At 37.0% G+C, this 26,055-nt stretch overlaps 1 protein-coding gene across 6 annotated transcripts in view; it reads left to right on the forward strand.

The window, feature by feature from the left end:
- Window positions 1-1,851: 1,851 nt before the first annotated feature.
- The window catches only part of RBM39 (RNA binding motif protein 39), a 29,763-nt gene continuing 5,559 nt past the window's right edge, over window positions 1,852-26,055 (forward strand). For 2 of the 6 annotated variants that reach the window (XM_082643384.1, XM_082643385.1), the window contains exons 1-12: window positions 1,853-2,161; window positions 2,782-2,845; window positions 4,591-4,640; window positions 9,299-9,493; window positions 12,082-12,147; window positions 12,244-12,297; window positions 15,329-15,446; window positions 15,908-16,060; window positions 18,741-18,878; window positions 20,627-20,692; window positions 22,665-22,869; window positions 23,424-23,501. In XM_082643384.1, the coding sequence (XP_082499510.1) occupies window positions 2,795-2,845; window positions 4,591-4,640; window positions 9,299-9,493; window positions 12,082-12,147; window positions 12,244-12,297; window positions 15,329-15,446; window positions 15,908-16,060; window positions 18,741-18,878; window positions 20,627-20,692; window positions 22,665-22,869; window positions 23,424-23,501 (1,174 nt within the window). In that variant the 5' untranslated portion in view covers window positions 1,853-2,161; window positions 2,782-2,794. Of the gene's footprint in view, window positions 2,162-2,781; window positions 2,846-3,071; window positions 3,145-4,590; window positions 4,645-9,298; window positions 9,494-12,081; window positions 12,148-12,243; window positions 12,298-15,328; window positions 15,447-15,907; window positions 16,061-18,740; window positions 18,879-20,626; window positions 20,693-22,664; window positions 22,870-23,423; window positions 23,502-26,055 lie in introns of those variants that run through there. The other 4 variants (XM_082643386.1, XM_082643389.1, XM_082643387.1 and 1 more) reach the window with 3 other exon arrangements.

Here is a 26,055-nt window from a genome sequence, read left to right on the forward strand (position 1 = left end):
AAAAAAATTAAGAAGGGGCCACCACCTATGCTTTAATATTGGCACAATTAACAAGTCACAACACTTAATGGGAAAAGAGAGGCAAAGGCTAGCTTGTCTTTTCTGTTATATTATGCGTCAATATAATGTGGTGATTTTCACCATTTAAAAAATGAAGGGACTTTCCTGGTGGCGCAGTGGTTAAGAGTCTGTGCTCCCAATGCAGGGGGCCCGGGTTTGATCTCTGGCCCGGGAACTACATCCCACATGCATGCCGCAACTAGGGAGCCCACGTGCCTCAACTAAGAAGCCGGCAAGCTGCAACTAAGCAGCCCGCCTGCCGCAACTAAGACCCGATGCAACCAAATAAATAAATATTAAAAAAAATAAAATAAAAAATGAAAAGAAGATCTGAGTTTTCAGGAAAAGAAGTTAAGGGAATATTACTAATTATGCAAAATCTATTAATCCTCTAAAAGAAACACCTGAGTGGGAAGTTAATCCAAAATGGAAAGCCTCTCTATACTTTCCTCTAAATAATTTTGTTTAGAAATAACAGAAGTTAACTGTTTTGAGGACTAAATATTTGCCAGGCATTTTACAGCTATTATCTTATTCAATCCTCACTATACTCCTATTAGGCTTTCATTCATTCATTCATTCATTTATTACGTGTCCACCTGGCTGGGTATGTGGCTAAGCGCTGAGAATTCACTAGTGAGCATTATCGGCCTATGTCAGGATCAAGAAGTTAAGTAATTATACTATACTCTTCACAGGAGGAAAGGGAGGGTAGGCTCTGAGAGGTTAATTTGCTTGTCCAAGGTCACACAGTGCTGAAGCAGTTACAAACTCATTTCAAATCTTTGCCCTCAATCATTAAGCTGTCAACAGACTTCAAGATTTTCTCCCTCAAGATTTTTTGCTTGTAAGTTATCTTTCCAAATTTTTTCAAGCATTTTTATCTTAGAGTTAAGTCTTATAGTCAATGTTCTCTCTGCCCTCCGCTCTTTTTCACCGTGTAGACCAAAGAACAAGCGGTGAATGTACACTCTAACTGCCAGGCATCTGGGAGACTTCAGGGGCGAGAAGCCAAGTTCCAGGGGGATGGGGGACATTTTTGAAGAAACAATAGCAACCCCGACACAAGGCCAGACTATAAATTCGAGGGTCACAAAGCTGGTCCACTGCCAAGAGCAGTGTTTTTTCACCTTCTCTTTGCCTTTTTCCACTACTTTCAAAGCTGTTTTGAAGCTCGACAGTCGCCGCAGTGCCTAGTCCACTGGCTCCACAAGGCCGAGAAATCTAATTTTTTATTCTACACCCTTAGCCCCCTACGCCTGTACGTCTCTTTTCGACTTCTCTCTCACATGCTTTTCACTCCATGTTCACCCCGGCGGATAATCTATACATGAGCGTTTTCGTTTTATTCTATCGCCATATGGACTAGGTTGCTTTATGGCGACCTTGACAGACATCTAGGTGGGAGGCTCCCGGGAGGGGGGGAAAGCCGTCAGCGCTGAGGGAGAAACCTCCTGATAGCCGATGGGAGGCGCCATGAGGGGGCGGTGACCCCCATGCTCCACTCAACGGTGAGTTTTCTAGAAGATTGACAGGAAGCATACCAATTGTCTTTGCGCTAGCAACTTGCGCGATCTCGCGAGATGTGAACGCCAATCTGGAGGGGGAGTCAAAAGCACCTCCCTGAGTGGGGGATGGGAATATCCGTGGCGCAATCATTGCGCGAGATTAGGCCACGGTCGCTGGGCCCTATGCCTAGATCTCGCGATATTTCCGTTGCTCCGGACTGAAACTAAGAGCAGCTTCTCGCGAGAGCCCGTGCTGAGGGCTCTGTGAGGCCCCGTGTGTTTGTGTGTGTGTATGTGTGTTGGTGAATGTTAGTACGGGGAAGCCGCGGCCGCCATTTCAGAGAGCTTGCCGACGCTGTCGCAGGGGTGGATCCTCCGCTGCCGAAGCCGCCGTCCTGAACTCCCGCGCGGGCTCCTCTAATCCCATTGTTTCTTTTAGATTCTCTTGGGCCTATCCGCCCTAGGAGCCCGAAATTTGGGCTGGGTGGTACTGCGGCCTGGGCCTAGCGGCTTAACAGTAGCAACAGCGGCGGCAGTAGCAACCCCCCTCTTTCCGAATACGAGCACCGCAGGGGCCCCGAAAGCCCGCACAGGTAAGGAGGCGTCGCGGACCCCCGTATTTGCAGGGCTTTTCTGAGGTGTGGTTCTTTTCTGGGTTGAGGGGCACTCCTTAGCCGATCTTAAGCGACGGGGTTGGGGGGGCAGGTTTTCGAGAAATGGGCTTCATTTCGAAGACCGCGCCCTTCTTTTCCGGTCGGGTGGATTTCAGGGTTTTCGGGTGGCATGGGCTCCAGAGAGGCCTCGGGCAGATGGCGACCGGTCCTTTCGAGGCCTGGGACGACCGCGACCTCCCAACATGGCGCCAGCCGAACGCTGCCTTGGCACCGAACTCCTCCCAACCGAGGGAGTTTCCCTTTGCCCGTAAAATGGCAGCGCGGGGTTTTGCGCGGAAAGAGGCGCTTTCGTTCGATGCTCTCGGGTTGTTTTTTGAGGCATTACAGGCTTTTTAAAAATCGGATACTTAATCTGCTTTAGCGTGTTCGGTCTTGGGGACATTTCAGGTTTAATTGTCAAGCCTACTAAAGTGCGTCGTCCCACCTTAGTCGTTTTGTGGGGCGTCTCTGAAGTTTTGGAATATGTCCGGTAAGAAGGAAATTTAGCAAAATTTAAAATTGTTTACTCATTGAATTTTTCATTCTTATTCTTTACCTAGGCGTTCAGAGAAAATGGCAGACGATATTGATATTGAAGCAATGCTTGAGGCTCCTTACAAGAAGGTGAGAAAAAACAAGTCGGTGAGGTTTATCTATTCCTTAATTTAGCATTATTCACGAAACTACTGCTGAAATGTAAACTAACCTCCCCGGAGCCCTCTTGATTTATCTTATCAGAGATGCATTAAGTGTAACTTACAAAAGTAAATATATGCTATTGATGTAATAATATTGTGCAGTAGTTTCACTTCAGCGTGATGAATAAATGCCCATCTATCTCTCTTTGTAGACTTGCCTAACGATATCTCACCTCTACTCCCATGAATTCACCTTTGATTCCAGTGTGAACTGTCAATCATAAGGTAGTAATTGAGTGACTTATCGCTGTACCGTGGTCCCCTAGGTAAAATGACTCAACTAAGAATTACCAGCTCCAGTTTGGTATAGCAAAAAGGTGAATGTAGTGGTTTGGGAAAGCAGCAGGGGTCCAAGAATAACACAGCATAACCAGTCTGTGGCAAGCAAATCTTTAAATAAGAAGTCTTACAAGAAGAAATGGGTGAGATTTAAAAATTTATCCTATACATAAGACTGGTAATAGTCAATATTAAAACAGGCAGGTGATGATCTGCTCAGTTAAAAATTACTAAAATTCTTGGATCCCTGAATAAAAAAAAATTCTTAAAGCAAAAGAGGCACTATCACAACTTGAGTCACTTGATGACTGTTTAACTGTTCTCCATATTGTTTTATTTTTAATTAGTCCCTGTCATAATATTTCACACAAAAAAACTACAAAGGAGTTATTTTGACTAATAATACAGTCTTTGACCCATTTCAGTATCACAGTAAAAGTGTCTTTTCATTCTTTCACCAGTTGGTGGTGAAAATAGCAGTATGCATGCGTTATCACTGATGTCACAAACTGTAAGCTTTGTAAGTTAGCACTTATACTCCTATAACTGATGTGATCAAACTTTAAAATAAACATTGCGCTAAACCTTTTAAAAATAATACATTTGTTTTGGAGTGTATAGCTCGACCATGTGGTACCAATTTGGATGAATTCTTTAAAGCTTTGAATAATGTATGTAGTTTTGTAATGCTTAGACTCTTGAAGCGCTACTTTCTATTTTAATGTTAAGATTCTGTCTTAGTTTAACATGGATGTAATTCCATGTAAACAGGTATGGAAGTAGGACTGGTCGATTATTAATTGACTTTCTTGGGTTCTTGGGAGTCAACATTACTAAAGCAGTGTGAATCCCTGTTTGCTTCAGGGCGAGATGTGTGACAGAGGTGGCATCAAGCTCTTACAGTCCCAACCCTCCAACGGAAATGGGCGAAGATCTCAGGAATGGCATCGGTCACAGGAAATCGATAGTGGCTGGCTGCTAGCATGGCCACATGGGGCTTAGGCAGAAATAGAGCCATGGTACTGACCAAAGGGGCCATAGCACATGGAATAAAACTCAAAACAGGACTTCATTCATGTTTTATAGAAATTCTATTTAACCACTTCAACACTGTAAATCTGGATAACTTACTATCTAACTATGTAAGAAAATAAAATTTAACGTGTTAATGTGCCTTTTTATTTTTGTATCTTGATGACTTAATTTGTAAGCAACAAAGTGGTTAAACACATATCCATCTAAATTTTTTTATAGCCTTCCATGTTAAACTATAAATAAGTAATTAGTTTTAAAAATTGTTTTGTATTTTCTTATTCCTATTCCCTTTACCCTTTGACAACTTGAAATGTTACCACTTCGTCCTCATGATGTTCTTCTATCAACCCTGCTTAGGATGAGAACAAGTTGAGCAGTGCCAACGGCCATGAAGAACGTAGCAAAAAGTAAGTTTTAAGAAGGGACCTGGGTTGGGGGGAGCTATATGTGGTTGAGATTTTAAGTTGTATTCCTGTGGCTAAAGCATCAAACCCAAGGTTCTCTCCTGAAGGGTTTCTTTGCCTTTTTTAGAAAAGTAGGTTCTTTACCTTCTGGGATGAGACACTACTATTTGAGGATGTAAAACTATGGACTCTTTCCTTAATTTCAGGAATTGGTGTCAGGGACTTTTTGGACACCTTCACCTCCAAGTCCATCCATGACAATCTGGATAAGAGTTCTAGTGTTAGAGCTTGTCTTTTGTCTTAAATTTGTTAACTTCGGCTTAATATTATTTTATCAGTGTTATCAATAAAACTATTATATACACTGAAGATGGTTAGAAAGAAGAAGGTAATAACCAGGCTATGGAGAAGTATTGTTTGCCATAAATTACTAAAGGAGTCAGAGCTGTGAATTATTTATGCTCCTAAAGGTTCTTTTTGTAGTAACGTTATAGCACACTTAAGTACTTCTTAATGCTCCTCTTACATGGCTTTCGTCCTCTTAAGCTTTTTAAACTCTGATAGACTTAATAGTGAGAATGGAGTTTCAAGAAACTATGAATATTTATGTGTGTCATTTAGGTTAAGGAAGTAACCCTTAATAGGAACTCTGATACAGACTAGTACAGAGTATAGTATATAAGAAGTCTAAATAGCTGCACTTTATAAAATTTGATCGTGTTCTTGGAGTTTTCCTTCAGCTCTAAAATCATTGAGTCTTAACATCACATGGTCTGTATTATGAGCATTAAGACATTTTTTTAGCCTTCGTGATGTCATATTCAAACGTTCTGTCATGTTCATGACCCCATAATAATGAAAAATGATGTAGAATAAGCCACTTATTTGGTTCTTTTTGGCGCTTCCTTCTAAGAGCTCTAAGTGCTCCATAATATACTACCTCAATATCCTCACAAGTTTGTAAGGTAGGTTAATATAATTTCATAAAATAGATGAGGACATAAACTGGATTGTCCAGGTTTTGCTACACCGATATTCTTACCCCTAGAATATTGTAGTAATGGATCAAAATGATACAATTTGAAGGACATGTCCTGTATTTTTTCTGTTTGAGTGGGAGTCTGTTATAGTTCCTCACTAATCACGTTAAGGGTATTGGGTTGGGTTTAGTCTTCAGTTGTTATAATTTGAGGCAGTCAACCAATCTTTGCGTGGTATAATGTCCTTTGATTTTAGACCTTTTACCAAAGTAAGTTTCCTAATTAATCGTTGTGATTTGCAATTCTGTAATCAAAAGAAAACCCAGGAAGGGGTAACCATATAAATTGAAATTATCCAATCTCTAGATATCAGGCCAAGTGGATGGATAAAGATCTCACTCTAAGTGCCAAAAGAATGAGGACCTACACTATAGGGCACATGCCTTCTTTGTTGTACCATTCTTACATGTCATTCCTTGCTACTAATACCATCTCCAGTTTATATTTGTTAATCATCCTACAACTAAGCTCATTAAGACTACAAGTCTTTTACAAGGAAATTTAGCATCAAGCTCTCAATGACTGGTGCTTACTTAGTGGTGTTTATATATATAATGTAAAGGGTCCAATGGGACTAAATAGAAGAACGGACAATTTAATTGGCCATAGGATTCTTTGTTTAAGGGAAGAACCTTTTCAAAATTTCAGCTATCTAGTGTCTTTTTAAATGTACAAATTATTTCTCCGTCAGACTTCTCATTCTCCTCATTCTCAGTTAAAGCTGATTAAATAAATGACTCCCTTGGTCAGTCAGTAACGGTTAACCCATTTTTTTTTCTGAAGGAAATTAATCTTTCAAATTAATTTGAAAGTTACCTAGAAAAAGTTTTTTTGTATTTAGGCATAAATTATAAAACAAGCAGAATGTTCTTGTGTATTAGTTTTTAGTATAAATTAGGTCTCTTAACCAAAGGAACGTGCCATGTGCATTTTTCATCCTAAAACTTCATTGTTTTTTAAAAGCCATTGAGTATTGGGATGTAGTTTTAAGGTAGTAAGAAAATGCACATTATGAGAAATTGAGAGTTGACTGACAAGTAAATGTTTTCTTTTAAAAAATAGTAATTCTCAGTACATACACTCAGTTGATTTCAGGTAATAGTAAAAGGAACTAAGTTTAATATTAACGCAAATTGGTTGTCTTTTCGCCTTCTTTCTGAAAAGCTGTACCCCTGAGCTTGGCAAGACCTCAAAGTATGCCTTTTTAAGTACCTGAGCTTGCCTTCATGGGAGTATTATTTGTTAGTATAACCAGTTTTGCAAAGTCTCAACCAGCATCCATTCAGTTAAGCTCTTTTGGAATTTCTCAAAAAAGGATAGAAAACAATAAATGACACAGTTGAAATATATTGGCTACTGTGGTGTGGATTATCTATAAATTTTGGAATAAATGACTTTTCTATTTTTTTTCTTATTTTCCAGAGTACTTTGCATTTAAAATTTAGATCTTCTTACATGGAAGAGGTCAAATCCAGTTATAGCAAAACACCTTTACAGCAGAGGCCATATAACCAAAAAGTCCAAAGGCCCAGCCCAGTGGACCATTTACTTCAATGATGTTCAGTACAAAATTCCACTGCCACTAAAGACTTTGGAAAGTCCCTTTTAAGTTGTAACAGGATTTGACTATTAGTGTGGATTTTGATCACCCTTCTTTAGTTAACTTAATAAATGTTCTTTGAAGCTTCATCTTGTTATTGAGAAGTACACTGCTTTCTTGCACCCTTAAATTTTTGTCTGGGCTTTATAAAGAGGATTATATTTCTGAATGTCTTAGTATGTTGCTGTCTTTTTACCTGTCTGGGGTTGCCTTCAGATGTGGGTGGGGACTCATTTATAAAAAGTCCTAGAAAGACCTTAAGTGAAATTAGCTCTCCAGTTTTCGAGTCCTTTCCTTTGGCGCAATTAATTTTGGGCCTAAAAAGAGGTAATTTGAGAGGTTGGCTGCCTCTCTGCAATGGGCCATTTATGAGCAGAGCAAAACTTTATTTATCCTTTTTGTGGGGGATGGAGTCCTTACTTTGTCCCCTAATTGATAATATTTAGGATTTTTTATTACAGCTATCTGAGAGAATTTTTTAGTCTAACAGATAGTTTCAGGTTTTTAGGCAACAAAGTTGGAATGTTATCTGTTGCCCTTCTGGGCATTGCTTTGATGACGTCTGTATAAGTAATGAGTGTAGCCTAATTTTCTGTCATGTGCTACCTAGCATATACATTTCTGACAGTCAGGTGGATTATCTTGAAATTTTAGACAAAGTTTCTGCCTCCTTGGAAAGCTCTACATCTCCTTGTGATTGGAGTGTGGGTTTCAAGATTCCAGAAGGTGGGTGTCTTCATTTTCTATTTTCAATGCACTCTAAGATGACCTGCTTACAGGTTCTCTGAGGCAGACTTCAATTGCTCTTGTGCTAACTTTGCTTTGATAAGGACTAAACAGTTAATTCAATTTCCAAATGATGTAGTTGTCAAAATGTTTCATAATCTTTTAGCCACTACAAAATGACATTTAAGTGGATAAGTTTAATTTGAAATGTCTTTCAATTTATATTGAAATATCTGAAGGCACCTCTAAAATTTGGGTGATGACAGAGGTACGGATTATAAAAATTATGGAATGAGTGGGTGGTATGCTGTGAGGAATACAGAAATGAATAGGAAGATACACGACTGACTGGCTTTTTTACCTTTCAGAGCTTGAGAATTTATAAAGATTTATAAAGGTGTTGATTCTTCCTTTTGGTTGTACCCCACAGGCTTGTATAAACTGGCATAAAAATGGCATATTTTAATATCTGGTGTACTCACTGTAACTTGAAAAAGAAAGTGTCTGAAGTGGTCACATTGAAGTCTAGGAGTGTCAGATTGCATTTTACTGCATTAGTTTTATTGTCCTTTGTCATTATTTGTAATAATTTTGCCCATAAAAACCAAAATAGTGATGCCTCTATAGCCCTTTGAAAGTATATAATATTCATATGTGCAAATTGGGTCAAAATTGGCTTACTTAAGAGAAATTAGTGTATTTAATGGCAACTTTTTTATATGATCCAACACTAATACTTAAAGTATTCTATTGTAACTTTGATTCTATTACCGTATGTTTTGGATTACAGTTATACTTAGTTGGCCAGATATACTTAGTTGGCCAGATACGATAGACTTTATTTAAAAGTTCACGGGACTTCCCTGGTACTCCAGTGGTTGGGACTCTGTGCTGCCACTGCAGGGGGCATGGGGTTCGATCCCTGGTCAGCGTAAGATATATCGTGCATGCTGTGCAGCATGACCAAAAAAAAAAAAAAAAAACATTTAAAAGTTCAGGTTTTTATTTATACCTACCAATAAGTCCTCTCCTTGTTAAAGCCCTAGCTGACTCTCAAGAAAGATCATTATAGTCCCTCTCACTCAAATGATTCATTGTCAACTGGCTGCTGATTTTCAGTAGTAGAAGGCGAAGGTGGGGTGTTGTTTGCCTTACCTAGGAATTATTTTTCCATAAGTGATTATTATGTATCATTGTATGATAGTAAATATAGCAAAATATATCTGACCATAAAAGGAAGTATATTTTTGCAGATTCTTAAATCAGCAAGATAATGGTGAATTTTTTCTTCTCAGGAGGAAAAAAAGCAAGAGCAGAAGTCGTAGTCATGAACGAAAAAGAAGCAAAAGTAAGGAACGGAAGCGAAGTAGAGATAGAGAAAGGAAAAAGAGCAAAAGCCGTGAAAGGAAGCGAAGTAGAAGCAAAGAAAGGAGACGGAGCCGTTCAAGAAGTCGAGATCGCAGATTCAGAGGCCGCTACAGAAGTCCTTAGTATGTAACTATAATTATGATGATATTGGTTTGAGAGATTTTTCTGGGTATCCAGAGAGCAGCGTAACTGGAGTGACTTGAATTGTGGAATTTTATTTTTCAATATGATCAGTTAAAAAGTATTAAATAAGGATTTTGGCATTGAAAAGTCCAGTAGAAATGCAGTGTGTGGACAGATGCATAATGTTTGTTTTACTAGGCATGCAGAACATTTTCTGTTAGTCCATCTAAAAATATTACTGTGTGCCAATTCAAACTAAAGCACTAAAGTGCTTTTTAAACAAAGATTTGATATTATAGTGCCAAATACGTGAAAGCTTAAAGGTTTGTGAGCTATCACAGTATCCTTTACTGAACATAAAGTTTTTAAAGCTCAGATGGATACAAACTGCAAATATGTAGTCAGTCAAGTACATAGTTAACAACCTTGTCTGTGTGGCTGTTTTCAGCTGAAATGACAGACCAGTTGTGAATTTAGTGCATGCTTCTTGATAATGATCGCACATCTTTGTATTTAAGGTGTTTTAATAGTAAGAACGCACTAAAACTGCTTTTGAAGGTTGAATCACTATGGAAATTCTGATGTGGTTAAACATGTTGGAAATGTTTCGTTAATAGTAATTTTTAAAAAGCTAAGATGTATTAATGACTGGAAAGAGCCTTCTTGCAACTCTTTAAGCAGTTCAGTCTAACAGTCCCTAGTGATTTATGATGTTCTTTCCTGTTAGTAAATATACTGTTGTAAACTGTGGGATATGTTAAAATTAACAGCTTTAACGTTAAAACTTGAATGGTTTAAGATTGAATTCAAAGACAACAGTCCTGAATCAGAGCCTTGGCTCTTTAAATTGGTTAAACACTGTAAGAAACATTCTTAAGCTTTAGTTTTCTCATCTTTTAAGAAGGAGGTAACCACTGACAGGCTATTAGAGTCTTGAATGAGAAGGGAATGTAAATGAGAGCACCCACAATACTGCTATTGATGAAATGTTTTGGTGTTATTTGAAGCCAATAAAGTTAGTAACACTTGGAGTTCTGATTCAGGTTTTTCAATAAAAAGGATTCCATTTCTTGTTCTCTAAGGTCCTCTTAACTGATTATTTTATAAACTTTTTAACAGCTTAAAAAGGACCGCAGTGTTAAGTCTGAGTGCTTTATTAGAAAATACTTGCTTTTTGTCCAATTTATCAAAATTTACTGCATTCTTTTTTACCAGAATGAACTAAATAGGGGGGAAGGATTACTTTAATAAATTCTGAATATTATCATCTCTGATCAGTGATGAATACTTGAAGTCAGCCTGTGCTTCTGGTCTGACTTAAACTCACTTGGTTCTTATGTTTGGTTTCAGGTGATTTTTAACTACCAAGGCAGTAACTGAAACTTTTATAATTGAAGGGGAAAGAAAATAGCTTATAGACTCTTATTTATCCAGTAAATATATATTCTTAATGATCACTTTTAGTGTGCTTTGCAAAGGACCCATTTAATACAATTTTATTCGGAACTGCTTGGGTGTTACACGTGCATGTAGAGTCCATGAAAACAAATCCAAATGTGGATTGAAGACCACCATATATTTTCATTTTGCTACCCATCTGGTAAAGGATAGCAGGATGAGCACTAAGGGACATCTGATCTGACCTTTTAACTTAGTTTGGTCTTTCAAAATAAAAGGGCCATAAACTACTGGGCCTTTTTAGAATATTCTAGACTACAGAATAAAGCTTTTTAAAAAGTTAACTTTTGTGATCTTTTTTGAAAACACTCCTTTAATATGTCAAGTCCCGAAAAAAAAATTTTCCTGAGGGATTGATGAACTTCCTTCACATCTTTACTATGGACTATTTTGTCAAAAAGAACTGAAGTGTGTGACATGCTACGTATGCTTATATGCAGTCTTGGAGACTTAACTGTTAAATGAAAAAGTTGGAGTTTCATGATTATGGAAAGAATTAGTTCCTTTATATTTTAAAAGAAACTCCTCAAGGGAATTCCCTGGTTAGGACTCTGCGCTTTCACTGCCTGGGGCCTGGGTTCAATCCCTGGTTGAGGAACTAAGATCCCACAAGCCATGCGGTGTGGCCTGAAAAAAAAAAAAAAGTTCCTCAAACAAGAAGACATAACTGAATATTGTATATGTATGTATATATGAGCACATGTGTATTCCTTAGGAAGGATCTGCAAAGATGCACACCAAATTGTTAATTATAGTTAGTCCTGGTGTGAGGGAAGTTCAGGATAATTTTCACTTTGGGTCTTTTTTTTTTCCCCCTAAATCTCAGGAATGTATTCATAAATATGTAGTTAAAGAGAACTAGACTGAAAATTGAGCATTTTCAGAATATTAAAAAATTTGAGGCTGTAACCTTTGGTCTTGGCACCTCTCAGTGGTCCAGGATGGATAACTGTAAGAGCAGTTTGCCTGGGATAGAGTTAAGAGAATAAAAAGTCTCTTTATTTCCTCTTCATAATTGAGGTGGAAAACAAGCAGCCTAAACAATGTTAAGCTTGCTGGAGAGCGCATGAACGCGATCTTAGCAAGACCCTAACCCTGTAACTAGTGTAATTTTGTGTTTCCTTTTTAGCTCCGGACCAAAATTTAACAGTGCCATCCGAGGAAAGATTGGGTTGCCTCATAGCATCAAATTAAGGTTTTTAAACATACTTCTGAATTGTTTAAATTGTTTTTCAAGGAACTAATGTGGTGTACTTGTTTGGGTAACTTTTGAAACTTTTTAACTTTGCAGCAGACGACGCTCCCGAAGCAAAAGTCCATTCAGAAAAGACAAGAGCCCAGTGAGGTAACTGTTTTCCCTATTTCCTTTGTTTTGTACTTTTAGCTTTTATAAAGTTTTTACAACTTACGCTACTGCTAAATTTAATGACATACAGTAATTTGGATCATATTAAATCTTGATTCGTTTTGCAGTTCTAGCATTATTAATTTTTAAAAGACTTAATTATTTTTAGCTGAGTTGGGTCTTTGTTGCTGCACGTGGGCTTTCTCTAGTCGCGGCGAGCGGGGGCTACTCTTCGTTGTGGTGCACGGGCTTCTCATCACGGTGGCCTCTCGTTGCGGAGCACGGCCTCTAGGCGCGAGGGCTTCAGTAGTTGTGGCGCACGGGCTTAGTTGCTCTGTGGCATGTGGGATCTTCCCGGACCAGGGCTCGAACCCATGTCGCCCGCATTGGCAGGCGGATTCTTAACCACTGCGCCACCAGGGATGTCCAATTCTAGTATTATTAATGTGAATTTCTAAGTTTTCAATAACTTGCATGTGAGAAGAACGGAGCAGAAATTACCACTTTAATGTGTAGATGTTACATGTGCTTTTATTTCCCTTTTAGGATAGCTATATATTTTTTTAACATCTTTATTGGAGTATAATTGCTTTAGAATGGTGTGTTAGTTTCTGCTTTATAACAAAGTGAATCAGTTATACGTATACATATGTTCCCATATCTCTTCCCTCTTGCGTCTCCCTCCCTCACACCCTCCCTATCCCACCCCTCTAGGTGGTCACAAAGCACTGAGCTGATCTGCCTGTGCCATGCAGCTGCTTCCCACTAGCTATCTATTTTACATTTGGTAGTGTATATATGTCCATGCCACTTTCTCACTTTGTCACAGCTTACCCTTCCCCCTCCCCATATCCTCAAGTCCATTCTCTAGTAGGTCTGTGTCTTTATTCCCGTCTTACCCCTAGGTTCTTCATGACCTTTTTTTCCCCCTTAGACTCCATATATATGTGTTAGCATACAGTATTTGTTTTTCTCTTTCTGACTTAGTTCACTCTGTATGACAGACTCTAGGTCCATCCACCTCACTTACAAATAACTCAGTTTCGTTTCTTTTTATGGCTGAGTATATTCCATTGTATATATGCGCCACATCTTCTTTATCCATTCATCCGATGATGGACACTTAGGTTGCTTCCATCTCCTGGCTATTGTAAATAGAGCTGCAGTGAACATTGTGGTACATGACTCTTTTTGAATTATGGTTTTCTCAGGGTATATGCCCAGTAGTGGGATTGCTGGGTCATGGTAGTTCTATTTGTAGTTTTTTAAGGAACCTCCATACTGTTCTCCACAGTGGCTGTATCAATTTACATTCCCACCAGCAGTGCAAGAGTGTTCCCTTTTCTCCACACCCTCTCGAGCATTTATTGTTTCTAGATTTTTTGATGATGGCCATTCTGACTGGTGTGAGATGATATCTCATTGTAGTTTTGATTTGCATTTCTCTAATGATTAATGATGTTGAGCATTCTTTCATGTGTTTGTTGGCAATCTGTCTAAAATTTTTTAATGGTAGCTGTAGAAAACTTTAGACTTGACTCACCTTTGGAGTTACTAAATTTTAAGTTATTGAAATAACTTCTTGTGGGAAAGTAGTTGAAATAGTCATGAGTTTTATCATTTGGCTCCCTTACTTGAGAAAAGTATTTAATTTCCAAAATTGTAACCGAGTTGACTTGTTTTCAAGTAGTAATACTATGTTTTTGAGTGTTTCTGCGAGGTATTTTCCTCTTAAAAAAAGATAAGAGTTATCTATCCAGTCTACCATTTTGGTTCAAGGAACGTTTTGTTAACATGATAACATTGTTCTTTTCTGATGTTCTGGCTTCCCTTAAAAGGTACCTTTTAACTTTTGAGTCTATCTTGTTTGACGTATTCTAATCCTAGGATTTAGTGATAGCCTCAATGTTCTTAAAGGCGCTCTTTGTAACAGATACTGAGTTTTTGTTTAATATTTAGTTTTCTTTCATGGGAAAACTCCCGTTTAGTTCTCATTCTTTGGATATAGTCAACTTTGTACCTCTGTTTTATGGTAATAGGTTTAAAATTACTTGCAGATTTCTTAAGGGGATGTAACGTGAGTTTTGTAAAGTTCTTCCGGAGAATGTCCAGAACATGGTTAAGAAAGAGCAGGGTTATGCTTACAATTTTAAGGATTTACTTAGAACCTTAATCTTAGTAGAATTATTTATAATAATGTCAGTAGACATTGTTATTTTTCCTTGACATTCATTAAGTTAAATTTATCTATTGTGCTCTTTTACTTTCCTCACATATTTGGGCACTTATAGTTTCCTCTGTAAATTTAGAAGTGTACACCATTTATTTGTAAGCATGAGTAAATTAAATCCCACTATTGTTATTTGGCTAGATAATCTCTTGCTTTTCATTTTTGACTTGCTAATTGTTACTGTCTCTGTATTCTATAACCATCAAGTATTTTTTTGGGTACTGAATTTGTAGAGTCTTAGTAAGACTGATCTAATTCTGATAAACAGCTGCCTCAGTATTCCATGTATCTATCTCAGTTTGTGAAAAAAATTCTTAGAGTCAAATAGTCTTCATCACTTGGGGTTTTACTCTCAAGTTTGTCATTTGTGATTATGAAACTTAATTTTATTTTATGATTTCCTTTTGGGGAACCATCCTTTCTACTAATTTGGACCAGTCCAACATTAGTATGGACTCAGGGGTTATTACTTGTGACTATCATTAAACTCTAAGGCTTCTGATTGGCCCTTTATTATCCTGGAGAGAATACCATTTGTAAGACTGAGAGGCCAGTGGACTTTGGTCCTGATAATGTAAGATACTATCAGAAGAGACATTTAGAAATTATCATCATATTGAAGGCATTGAGTCACATAGAATTATTTTATGGACATTTTAGATACATCATAGTTAAAATGGGCTTGCGAGTAGTGACAGATTGGTTTCAGGAAAGTTTATTCTGTTTACTGAAAATGTACATTAAAAGTTATTTTAAAAGAATAAGTTATAAAGTTAATTCTATATTCTTTACCCCTGTTAGGGAGCCTATTGATAATCTGACTCCTGAGGAAAGAGATGCAAGGACCGTTTTCTGCATGCAGCTGGCAGCAAGAATTCGGCCAAGGGATTTGGAAGAGTTTTTCTCCACAGTAGGAAAGGTAATCTAAGCCTATTTTCAGAGCTAATTTAAGTAGAAACTGCAAACAACATTTTAGTAATTGTCAGTGTGACAGATTTTTTTTTTTTTTAATATTTATTTGTTTGGCTGCATCGGGTCTTAATTGCAGCATGCAAACTCTTAGTTGTGGCATGTGGGATCTAGTTCCCTGACCAGGGATCTAACCCGGCCCCCTGCATTGGGAGTGGAGAGTCTTAGCCACTGGATGAAGTCCAGGGAATTTATTTTTGTACCATTTCTTTTTGCCTCACTTGGAAGTTAATAGTGTTGGAATTGATGTATGTTGATAAATGAATTGGGCCTACAAATTTACCAATTAAAAAAAATCTTTTTAATGGCTTGCTTTGCAGTGTCATTAATATGCCTCTTGTGTTTTGAAATTATTATACTTACTGTGAATGGTTGCACAAACAGAACCTAAAGTGTGTGTTTTCTTTTTAGGTTCGAGATGTGAGGATGATTTCTGATAGAAATTCAAGACGTTCCAAAGGAATTGCTTATGTGGAATTTGTCGATGTTAGCTCAGTGCCTCTAGCAATAGGATTAACTGGCCAGCGGGTTTTAGGAGTGCCAATCATAGTACAGGCATCACAGGTAACTTTTTTCTTGGTTAAGAATTTGATCATTGGTAGTGTTAGAAACCTGTTGCTTAGTGTTGTGTTGTAATGCCTTGAGCCTTACACAGTCACCACTTCCTACCATAAGCCAGATGTTCTCAGGGTAGCTTTTTTAAAAAAAAATTTGCCTTGATTTCTTTGATAATTGTGTATTCTTAATAACATCCTGTTCCATTTTAATGTAAGTTGTAAATACCTATTTCATGGAAAAGACTTGAGAACTTGTTCTAGAATTTTACTGATTTGTGATGACTTCTTATTTGGGGATAGAAGCATCTAAGAACATGTTTGCCCCTTCCTATCTTTTAAGTGGAATGGTTTTGACATTTTTAGTAAATTTAATATTTTCACCGTTTTAAAATACATACTTGTGAAAGATTTTATATAATGTTAAGAATAGTTTGAACAGCTAGCTATTCTAGCATTTCTTGAAAGTGAGATGTTTCAGACTAATTTGGAGAAATGTTTTTTAAGATAATCCAAATTATGATTTAATTCCTCTTTACTGATGCTCCACAATAAATGAGTGTTGCCTTTGTAAAAATGAAATTAGTGTTAATATTTTAGTTCATTTAGATATGGAAAAATTGGGATATATCACTATTGAGTATATTAATGTGAAAGTATTTTTTTGATTTTTTCATCAGTACCTTTTTGTACTAAGAAACAAGTTGATTTCTGTGACTACCTGATAACTTAGATTTTTTAAATGGAGAATATAGGATTTAAAGGAATTTTTTTTGGCCTTCCCGAGCGGCTTGTGGGATCTTAGTTCCCCCACGAGGGGTTGAACCGGGCCATGGCAGTGGCAAAAGCGCCAAGTTCTAACCACTGGACTGCCAGAGAATTCCTAAGGATTTAAAGAATATTTTTTGAGCAATACAAAATAACAATAGTTATGTTCGTTCCTTTTCAAACCCCTGAAACAAATACTCCTCATAACTCCTGAAAACTCTGGTTACTCATCAAGCTTTTACATCATTTTGTAGCTAGGCACAAAATTTATAACCAGATCTTAAGTGAAATTCCAGTTTCACTGTTAAGCTGTAACTCTGGTCAGATTACTACCTTCTATCTCTAAAAGATGATGGTAGGTCCTACATAGTGTGTTTTAGCAGTATGTAATATTGGGTATTTATCATTTGATAATATGTCACAGTAAGAAAATAATTGTTAGGAAGCAGTCTGGGGGGAATCATTGCTCAATTCATTTCCCGTGGTGGAGAACAAACCTAATAGTGTGTACGTTGGCCTGGCAAAGGGCTCAGAAGAATCACATTGATAAATGATATTTTGACTTCATTTAACTTAAACCTCCTATTATGCCCCAGTTTGTTAAAATAAAGGAGTTTGTGTTAGAATATAAATTGAGAACTATTTCCTTTGAGAAGTACTTGGTATGGGAAAAAAATGACTGCTGAACTGAATGGTTTACTTGGTTTGATTTATATTGACGTAAGTCCTTTTAAGATGGACAGCCAGTTGGTGTACTGTATGTTGAGTAACAGTGATATTGAGAGCACATGAATGATGAGTGTATTTAACACTTCCAGGAGATAATCTTACATTTCCACATTTGGCATATCTGTTACCAGGATGCTGCTTTAGATTGGCATAATATAGGGTTTAAAAAAAATTTTTTTTTTTAATTTATTTTTTTTTGGCTGCGTTGGGTCTTTGTTGCTGTGTGCGGGCTTTCTCTAGTTGCAGTGAGCGGAGGCTACTCTTGGTTGTGGTGTGCGGGCTTCTCATTGCGATGGGTTCTCTTGTTGTGGAGCACGGGCTCTAGGTGCTCCGGCTTCAGTAGTTGTGGCACATGGGCTCAGTAGTTATGGTTCGCAGGCTCTAGAGCGCAGGCTCAGTAGTTGTGGTGCACTGGCTTAGTTGCTCCGCGGCATGTGGCATCTTCCCAGACCAGGGCTCAAACCCGTGTCGCCTGCATTGCCAGGCGGGTTCTCAACCACTGTGCCACCAGGGAAGTAATGTAGTGTTGATTGATCACATTTTATATATGAAATACCTTGCATAGTTGCATTATATGAGTTTTGTATATGCTCTTAAAAGTTAATCTAAAATTTTTTTATTGTGGTAAAATGTCATATAGTAAAATCTAAAATTTTTAAGAATTTGGCATTGTAACCATTTTAAGTGTACCGTTCAGTGCCATTAATTAGTCACATAAGTGGAATAATACAATACTCTTTTTTTTAATATGTATGTATTTTAATTAATTTTATTTTTTTGACTGCGTTGGGTCTTCATTGTGATGCATGGGCTTCTCATTGCGGTAGCTTCTCTTGTGGAGCACAGGCTCTAGGCACGCGGGCTTCAGCAGTTGTGGCTTGCGGGCTCTAGAGCGCAGACTTAGTAGTTGTGGTGCATGGCCTTAGCTGCTCCCTGGCATGTGGGATCTTCCTGGACCAGGGCTCGAACCCATGTCCCCTGCATTGGCAGGCGTATTTTTAACCACTGTGCCACCGGGGAAGTCCCCTAATATTCTTTTATGTGTGACTTACACTTAGCATAATATGATATCAGTTGTCATTAAGCAAACCTAAGGTATGAGTGGGATTTACTACTCTGCTCAAGATGGTATTTATTCATTCTTAAATGGATGTGTGTGATGTGCCTTATGTGTTGTCTTAACTAACTTGTAGGCAGAAAAAAACAGAGCTGCAGCAATGGCAAACAATCTACAAAAGGGAAGTGCTGGACCTATGAGGCTCTATGTGGGCTCGTTACACTTTAACATAACTGAAGATATGCTTCGGGGGATCTTTGAGCCTTTTGGAAGGGTAAGTCCCAAGTTTTTTAGTGGATCCTAAATCTTGAAACAAATGTAACTGCACAATAATTTATTTGCTTTGTCATGTTTTTAATGTTAGGATTGGAGTGGTTCTATAAAGTTTTTGAGACAACTTAGATCAAGATAGTTTCCCTGAAGATAGCATTTGAAGACAGCATCTGTCAACCTTTGTAATGCTACAGTGAAGTGCATAGTATTAGCTTCAATTATTAAAAAATCAACCTGGATGATAAAATGTACTGTGCATTGGAGCAAGAGATTTTTTTCTTGGTTTGTTTCTTGGGATAGTTTTTCTTACTGAAAATTTAAAGGTATATAAGCTTCTCTGTACTTAATATGTAAGGAATTAGACTGTTTATGCCCATTTAGTCCTCATTTTTTTCTTTTTTTATTGAGATAAAATTGACACAGCATTGTCTAAGCTTAAGGCGTACAACATAGTGATTAAACTTACATGCATCATGAAATTATTACAATAGGTTTAGTGAACATCTGTCATCTCATACAGATACATTAAAGAAATAGATAACAAATTTTTTTCCCTTGTGATGAGAACGTTTAGGATTTACTCTTGAGCCTTAATTTATGGTATACAGCAGTGTTAATAATACATTACATCCCTAGTACTGATTTATCTTATAACTGGAAGTTTGTACCTTTAGACTACTTTCATCTAACTCTTCCCTCTGCCCTCCACCCCCCACCCCTCACCCCTCTGGTAGCCACAAATCTGATCTTCTTTTCCATGAGCTTGTTTTTGAAGTACAGTTGAATTGCAACACTAACAGTTCCTGGTACACAACATAGTAATTTGATATTTTTATGCATTTTTTTTCAAAAGAATCACCAGGGTAAGTCTAATTCTCCTCATTTTAGAAAAGATGGTTAGAATAAATGTTACTAGTAGTCTGTGCTCTGGTTTAAAAAATTCATTGTGTGGCCATGAATAAAAATCTTGCTTTCTGTTGTACCTTGTCCACTACTTAATCTTTATGGCTGTTGGATATACATTTCGTTGTTTTTTTTTTCACTACCCCACTCAACCCCTTTGTTAAACTGTTTTATGTGTCAATAATGATAAAGTTGGGGTGTTGAATTTTGTGGGTGCTTTATATTTATTGGAAATATACACATATTAATGGTGCACAAATCATAATTGTATGAGTTGGTCAGTCATTACAAAATGAATACGTTCCTGAAACAACCAGAACATGAAATATAATATGTGGGTGCTGTATTTTAATTTTTCATGCTTCCTTTGTATGGCCGAGTTTGTTGGGATATTGTGATGTAGTAAATACAGTTCCCTCAGTTAAGGTGAACAATCATTGCTTTGTAGCATATCACAGTGTTGTGCAACCATCAACCACATCCAGTTGTTTGTTTTAGTTATTCCAACATTTCAGGCAATTTATTGTGTCTGGCATAATTGAGAATTAACATTTGGTGTATTTTAGCAAAGGGGAAGAAAAAAGGTTGATTTCGTTTTTAACATTGTATTCTGCAAAGGATTTCAGATTTTTAGTGGTTTTTGATGCAAAAGACTCCCCAGTGCATAACTTCCTGTTTAGGAAGTTCCTCGGCCTCTGGAAAGAAGATTTTTTGGGCATGAGGGATTGTGATATGTTTTCTATTATGTTTTAGGGGGAGCCATTTTAAAATCATGTTTCAAGGGCTAAAATACTTTTGCCCCCCCCTTTCATTTATATAAATAATAATTGTGGTTTTCATTTGTAGATTGAAAGCATCCAGCTTATGATGGATAGTGAAACAGGTCGATCCAAGGGGTACGGATTTATTACGGTAAGCAGTTGACCATGATTAACATGACTTAAAAGTTTTTGATTTGAGTAAAGTAGTGTAAAGCTTTGTTGGTTATTGATAGTGGGGAAGGAGGTAAGGTTAATATTTTCAAGTGGTTTAACTTATTTTGCTGTTAGTAGCCAATTCTTAGTAGCTAAAGGTGTCCACCAAATGTGAAACTTAAAGCAGTTATCATTCTGTTTATGGTCGGTTTGCTTAGCCAACTCTTCATGTAATTGAAGTCATTCACTCCTTTAGGACTTCTTCAGTCTCTTTTGTGACACAAGATGTTAGTTGCATAAAGGTCTCTTGGAATTCTCTTACTTTTTATATGGACACGTCGGACAACCATGACCAGGATTGCCTTATTAAAAGTGTTTGTAGCTGACCATTGAAGCCCAGTGCCTGAATAGGGTATGAAGTGGCAGCTTGGAATAATTGTGAATGGAGGTGCCCTTTTAAAAGTAAACTCTTTATATATTAATGTTCATGATGTAATCCAGTTACATGAGAACAGTTTTTCAAATTATTTTTTAACCTTGGAAAGTGCTGGAAACACATTTTTAGTTTAAAATACAGACAGTTGTTATGACTGCTGCCATTGTACACAAAAAATTTTAAAAATACAGAGATCCCAGATTTTATCAAGAAATTACAATTGTGTCTTATAACCAAATTTAAATAAAATTGAAACCTATTCTGTAGTGATAATACGTTCCACTGTTCAGTGGGATTTTATCTACCTCAGTGTGTGTTGGTGAAAAGAAAAAAGTTATAAAACACTAACATGCTATTTTGTTACTAGTAACATTAGCATGATCTCCCCCCCCCCAAAAAAAGGTGTTTATGGGATTTTACATGAAACTTAGAAATATTTCATCCTACTATTATCTAAAGTATTTAGTATTCTATATGCTAGATTTAGTGCTTGAATATTTGCTCACTGGCCATATTTTCACTAGAACACTACTAAATGTCATGTAAACAAGACATTTTGCAGAGCATTTTAATTTTTTAACATAAATCAAGTATGAACTATTTCCTATGACTTACTGATCTGTATGCAAAGCTAGATTATATAGGGACTTTCCTGGTGGTCCAGTGGCTAAGACTCCAAGCTCCCAATGCAGGGGCCCCGGGGTTGGATCCCTGGTCAGGGAACTAGATCCCACATGCCACAGCTAAGGGTTCGCATACCACAGCGAAGCTCCTGCATGTGGCAATGAAGATCCCGCCTACCACAACTAAGGCTTGGTGCAGTCAAATAAATAAATATTTTTTTTAAAGCAAGATTATGTAAATCTACATGGTTCTGTTCTGTGTCTAAATGTTTTTATATTTTGTAACTACTATCTGTAATTGTTCCTATCTCAATAATGGGAAAAAATTACTTTTAAACAATTCAACATTCTGATGAAAGATGAAGCTGTGGAATTAGAATGTAGCCCATTCTTCCATTATATTAAAACCAGATTGTGTGAATTAAAGTTTTTTTGTGTCTGCATCCTGAAATTAAGACTAATACTTACTTAACTGGCAATAAAACAATGACCCAGAATTTTGTATTAAAAATTAAGTTTTGTATTAAAAACCTGAGTTGAACTTTTAATTTTCCTGAATAGTGTACTTCTATGAGAGAAAAGAAGCAACATTATTTATTCCAGCATATTAAAAAGGGTTTTGATATTTGAAAAACTACTTTTCACATTTTGTTACTGAGATTCTTTATTCCCAAAGACAGGTGTCATTACTTGATAATGTCTTGCCCTTTAAACCTCCACATTAATAAATCTAATATGCGTAAACTTTGGTGGTCTGATAATTTAGGTTATATTACTTACAGCCTGAACTTGTTACTTTATCATCCTTGCAGATGTAATTATTGAATATACTAGCTTTAATAAGTAAGGGTTTCTTTACCTTTCATATATAAGTAATTATTGGACTTTTTATCCCCCTCTCAATTGTATAGTTTTCTGATTCAGAATGTGCCAAGAAAGCTTTGGAACAACTTAATGGATTTGAGCTAGCAGGAAGGCCAATGAAAGTTGGTCATGTTACTGAACGTACTGATGCTTCCAGTGCTAGCTCATTTTTGGACAGTGATGAACTAGAAAGGACTGGAATTGACTTGGGAACAACTGGTCGTCTCCAGTTAATGGCTAGACTCGCAGAGGGTAAGTTTATCCTAGTGCTGTGAATGATTTGTTGATACCGTAATGAGAAAGGTAACCATGCAGACAAACAAATGCAAAATTATTTTTTCTTATTTTGGGGTTGACTGTTATCCTTGGACGGCACATGTGGTTTCCTAGGTGAAATTCATTGCCTTAATTATAATGGAATCTACTTTATGATGGTGCTTTTTGAGTACCACAGCATATGTTACAGGATTTCTTTTGCTTTCTATAATAATTAAATCCTCATACTTCAGAATAAATTTAGTTGCAGTGCTTAATACTGTGTCCTGCCTGAACAGTTGGCCTCCCATATCTGTGTGTTCTGCATCTGTGAGTACGGAGGGCAGACTGTATCACGCCACTTTATATGAGGGACTTGAGCATTTGTGGATTTTGATATCCGAGGAGATCCTGGAAATAATCTCACCTGCCCTGCTACCAAAGACCACTGTAATTTGTTTTAATGAAGTGACTTTGGTATTAAGCAACCAGAAAACTAGGATTTTCCCGCTCTTAGCAAAGCAAGGATGTTAAGACCTATTCTTTTACAGGTACGGGCTTGCAGATCCCACCAGCAGCACAGCAGGCTTTGCAAATGAGTGGCTCTCTGGCATTTGGTGCTGTGGCAGGTAGGAATTGAATCTTTTCTATTTGAAATCATTGTTTTTTCACCTAATTCGAAAATTTGCCAAATTTTTGCATTTAAAAGGACTTACTGAGAATTCAATTCATCAAGTACTTTTAACTTACAGATTTCAAGAGTTCATGTAAGGAAGTGGTGATACAGGACATAATTATCCACTCATAATAAACTGTCTCAGGGTATTTTTGAACCCTGCATACCAATTTTTAGTTGAAATTGCTGTTGTTTTTTGGGTTTGTTTTGATTGATTGATTGATTGATTGATTGATTTTTGGCCAGGTCTTAGTTGTGACATACGGGATCTTTTGTTGCAGCTCGTGGGCTCCTGTCTAGTTGTGGCATGCGGGTTTTCTCTCTAGTTGTGGTGCGCAGGTATCAGGGTGTGGGCTCTGTAGCTTGCAGCACGTGAGCTCAGTAGTTGAGGCGCGTGGGCTTAGTTGCCACGTGGCATGTGGGATCTTAGTTCGCTGACTAGGGATTGAATCCGCGTCCCCTGCACTGTAAGGCGGATTCTTTTATCATTGGACCACCAGGGAAGTCCCTGTAAGTTGTTAAGTCTTTTAAAATGTATCACTTTTATTGAAGACCAAAAAGTTTATATTGTTTCAAAGGAAAAATGGTTTTTGTAATGTTTTTGGTTGGAAGGCTACCAGAGGCCTTTGAATCAAGCTTTATTTAAAATAATTACAGTATAAAGAGTGCAGAGAAAACTGCTTTCCTAATTAGAACATACTACAGTTGATCCTTGAACAACATGGGTTTGAACTGCAAGGGTTTACTTACACATGGATTTTTTTCAGTTGTAAATACCACACGATTCATGGTTCGTTAAATCCATGAATTTGGAAGGACTAAGGATATGGAGGGTCTACTATAAGTTACATATGGGTTTTCAACTGCTCAGATGGTTGGTGTCCCTAATCCCCCAGTTGTTCAAAGGTCAACTGTATTTTGAGATTCTGAGTTATAGAATGAAGTGCCTGGAGAGGTGAGGAAAAGAGGGAGAGAATTGATAGTTTCTTACAATTATGTAACAATGGGTTTAGTTTATGAATCACATTGTTTTCTTCTCTTTTGTGGCTCAGGCACTTGAAATTAACCCAAATCTATGAGCTAGGATAGTATTAAATTTTGAGATGTTGAAGCCTTGCTTTTAGAATATCTGAGAAGAACCGTTTGTAGTTTGTACTTTAGATGACAAGAAACACTAACTCAAGAAAATATGGCAATATAAGATCATGGTGCTGCATCTGAATATAAAGTTCTGTGTGGTTGCTTCATGATTTCCTTTTCAATTGAAAAGCCATTAATCAACAGAGAGGATCATTTCTGCATCTGCATTATTCTTTATAGGGGGCGCTTCTGTGTTTTCCTTTTTTTAGTGAATATTCGAAAGTTTGTGAGTACTTTTAGGGTCTTGTTCTTCCTTTCAAACTGTGATATATTTTGAAATCTGATTGGTAGTTCTTTAAAATTACTGACAATCATGTTAGTGTATTCATATGAGAAGAACAGTCATAACTATTAATGCATTTCTGTATTTATGAATCATTTTAATGACTCCAGGTTTCTCTAAATTATTGTTTTGACTTTTTAAACAAGTATTAGACATTTAAATTCTTTGCAGTGAACACGTAGTCATAGAATGTCACGTACTGTAATTGAAGATACTAAAGGAAAACCCATCATTTCAGAAATATATCCTAGTCTCTGGTTTGGCAGTTACTATTTTACCTGAAAACTGTATCGGTGTATCGTTTCCCATTGTTCAGGTCATTCTTTGAATAATTTAGAAAAATGCTAGAGAAATACCATATTCTAGGTATTTCACTAGAGGCTGGTGCCTTTTAGGGATTTAATACAAATACGTATGATTCATTTCTACACAATCTTCTGTTATATCCCGGCTGCTGTATCAAGTATGTTGATTTGGTTTGTAAACAATATCTTCGCCTAATTATAGTTTTTCAGTGTTAGACATTATTACTTCCCTAAGCCATTATTTCTCTTACGATGAATGAAGAAGGACTATACTTCCCAGGGCACACTTAACTGGGTAGTTTTATGTTAAGGCTGAAAATTCTAAATGTCCATGTGGATTGCTTTAAGATAGCCATTTAGTTAACTATTTGTTATATTCCCCCTTTGTAGTGTTGATAGATGATTTTAAAGTTTGGTTCTGTTTTCTTAAAACTTCGGTAAATTGCTATTACTACTGAATTAATAATCAGCACTCTATTTTAAGGTACATATTTACATAACTGGGTATTTTTCTCCTGTCATTAAAACCTTACACATTCCTTGTTAAAATTAGATAAATCGCTGAGTGTTGATGTCAATATTTGAGGCCCTTGTTGCCGAAGTTCTTAAAAGTTTTTTGAGACCAAGAGTGGCCTATCACTATATCCACATGTCTTTATTCTGGAAGTTTAATGGGTCTTTTCTAAGATAAGTTAGTTCTTATCTTTATGAAACCCATGCTTTGTTTCCTAACTTGTTACAAATGACCTGAAGAACCATTTTTGAAATTTTGATTTATA

Source organism: Mesoplodon mirus, assembly GCF_964341445.2.
Source record: "Mesoplodon mirus genome assembly, chromosome: 15".
NCBI classification, from domain to species: domain Eukaryota; kingdom Metazoa; phylum Chordata; class Mammalia; order Artiodactyla; family Ziphiidae; genus Mesoplodon; species Mesoplodon mirus.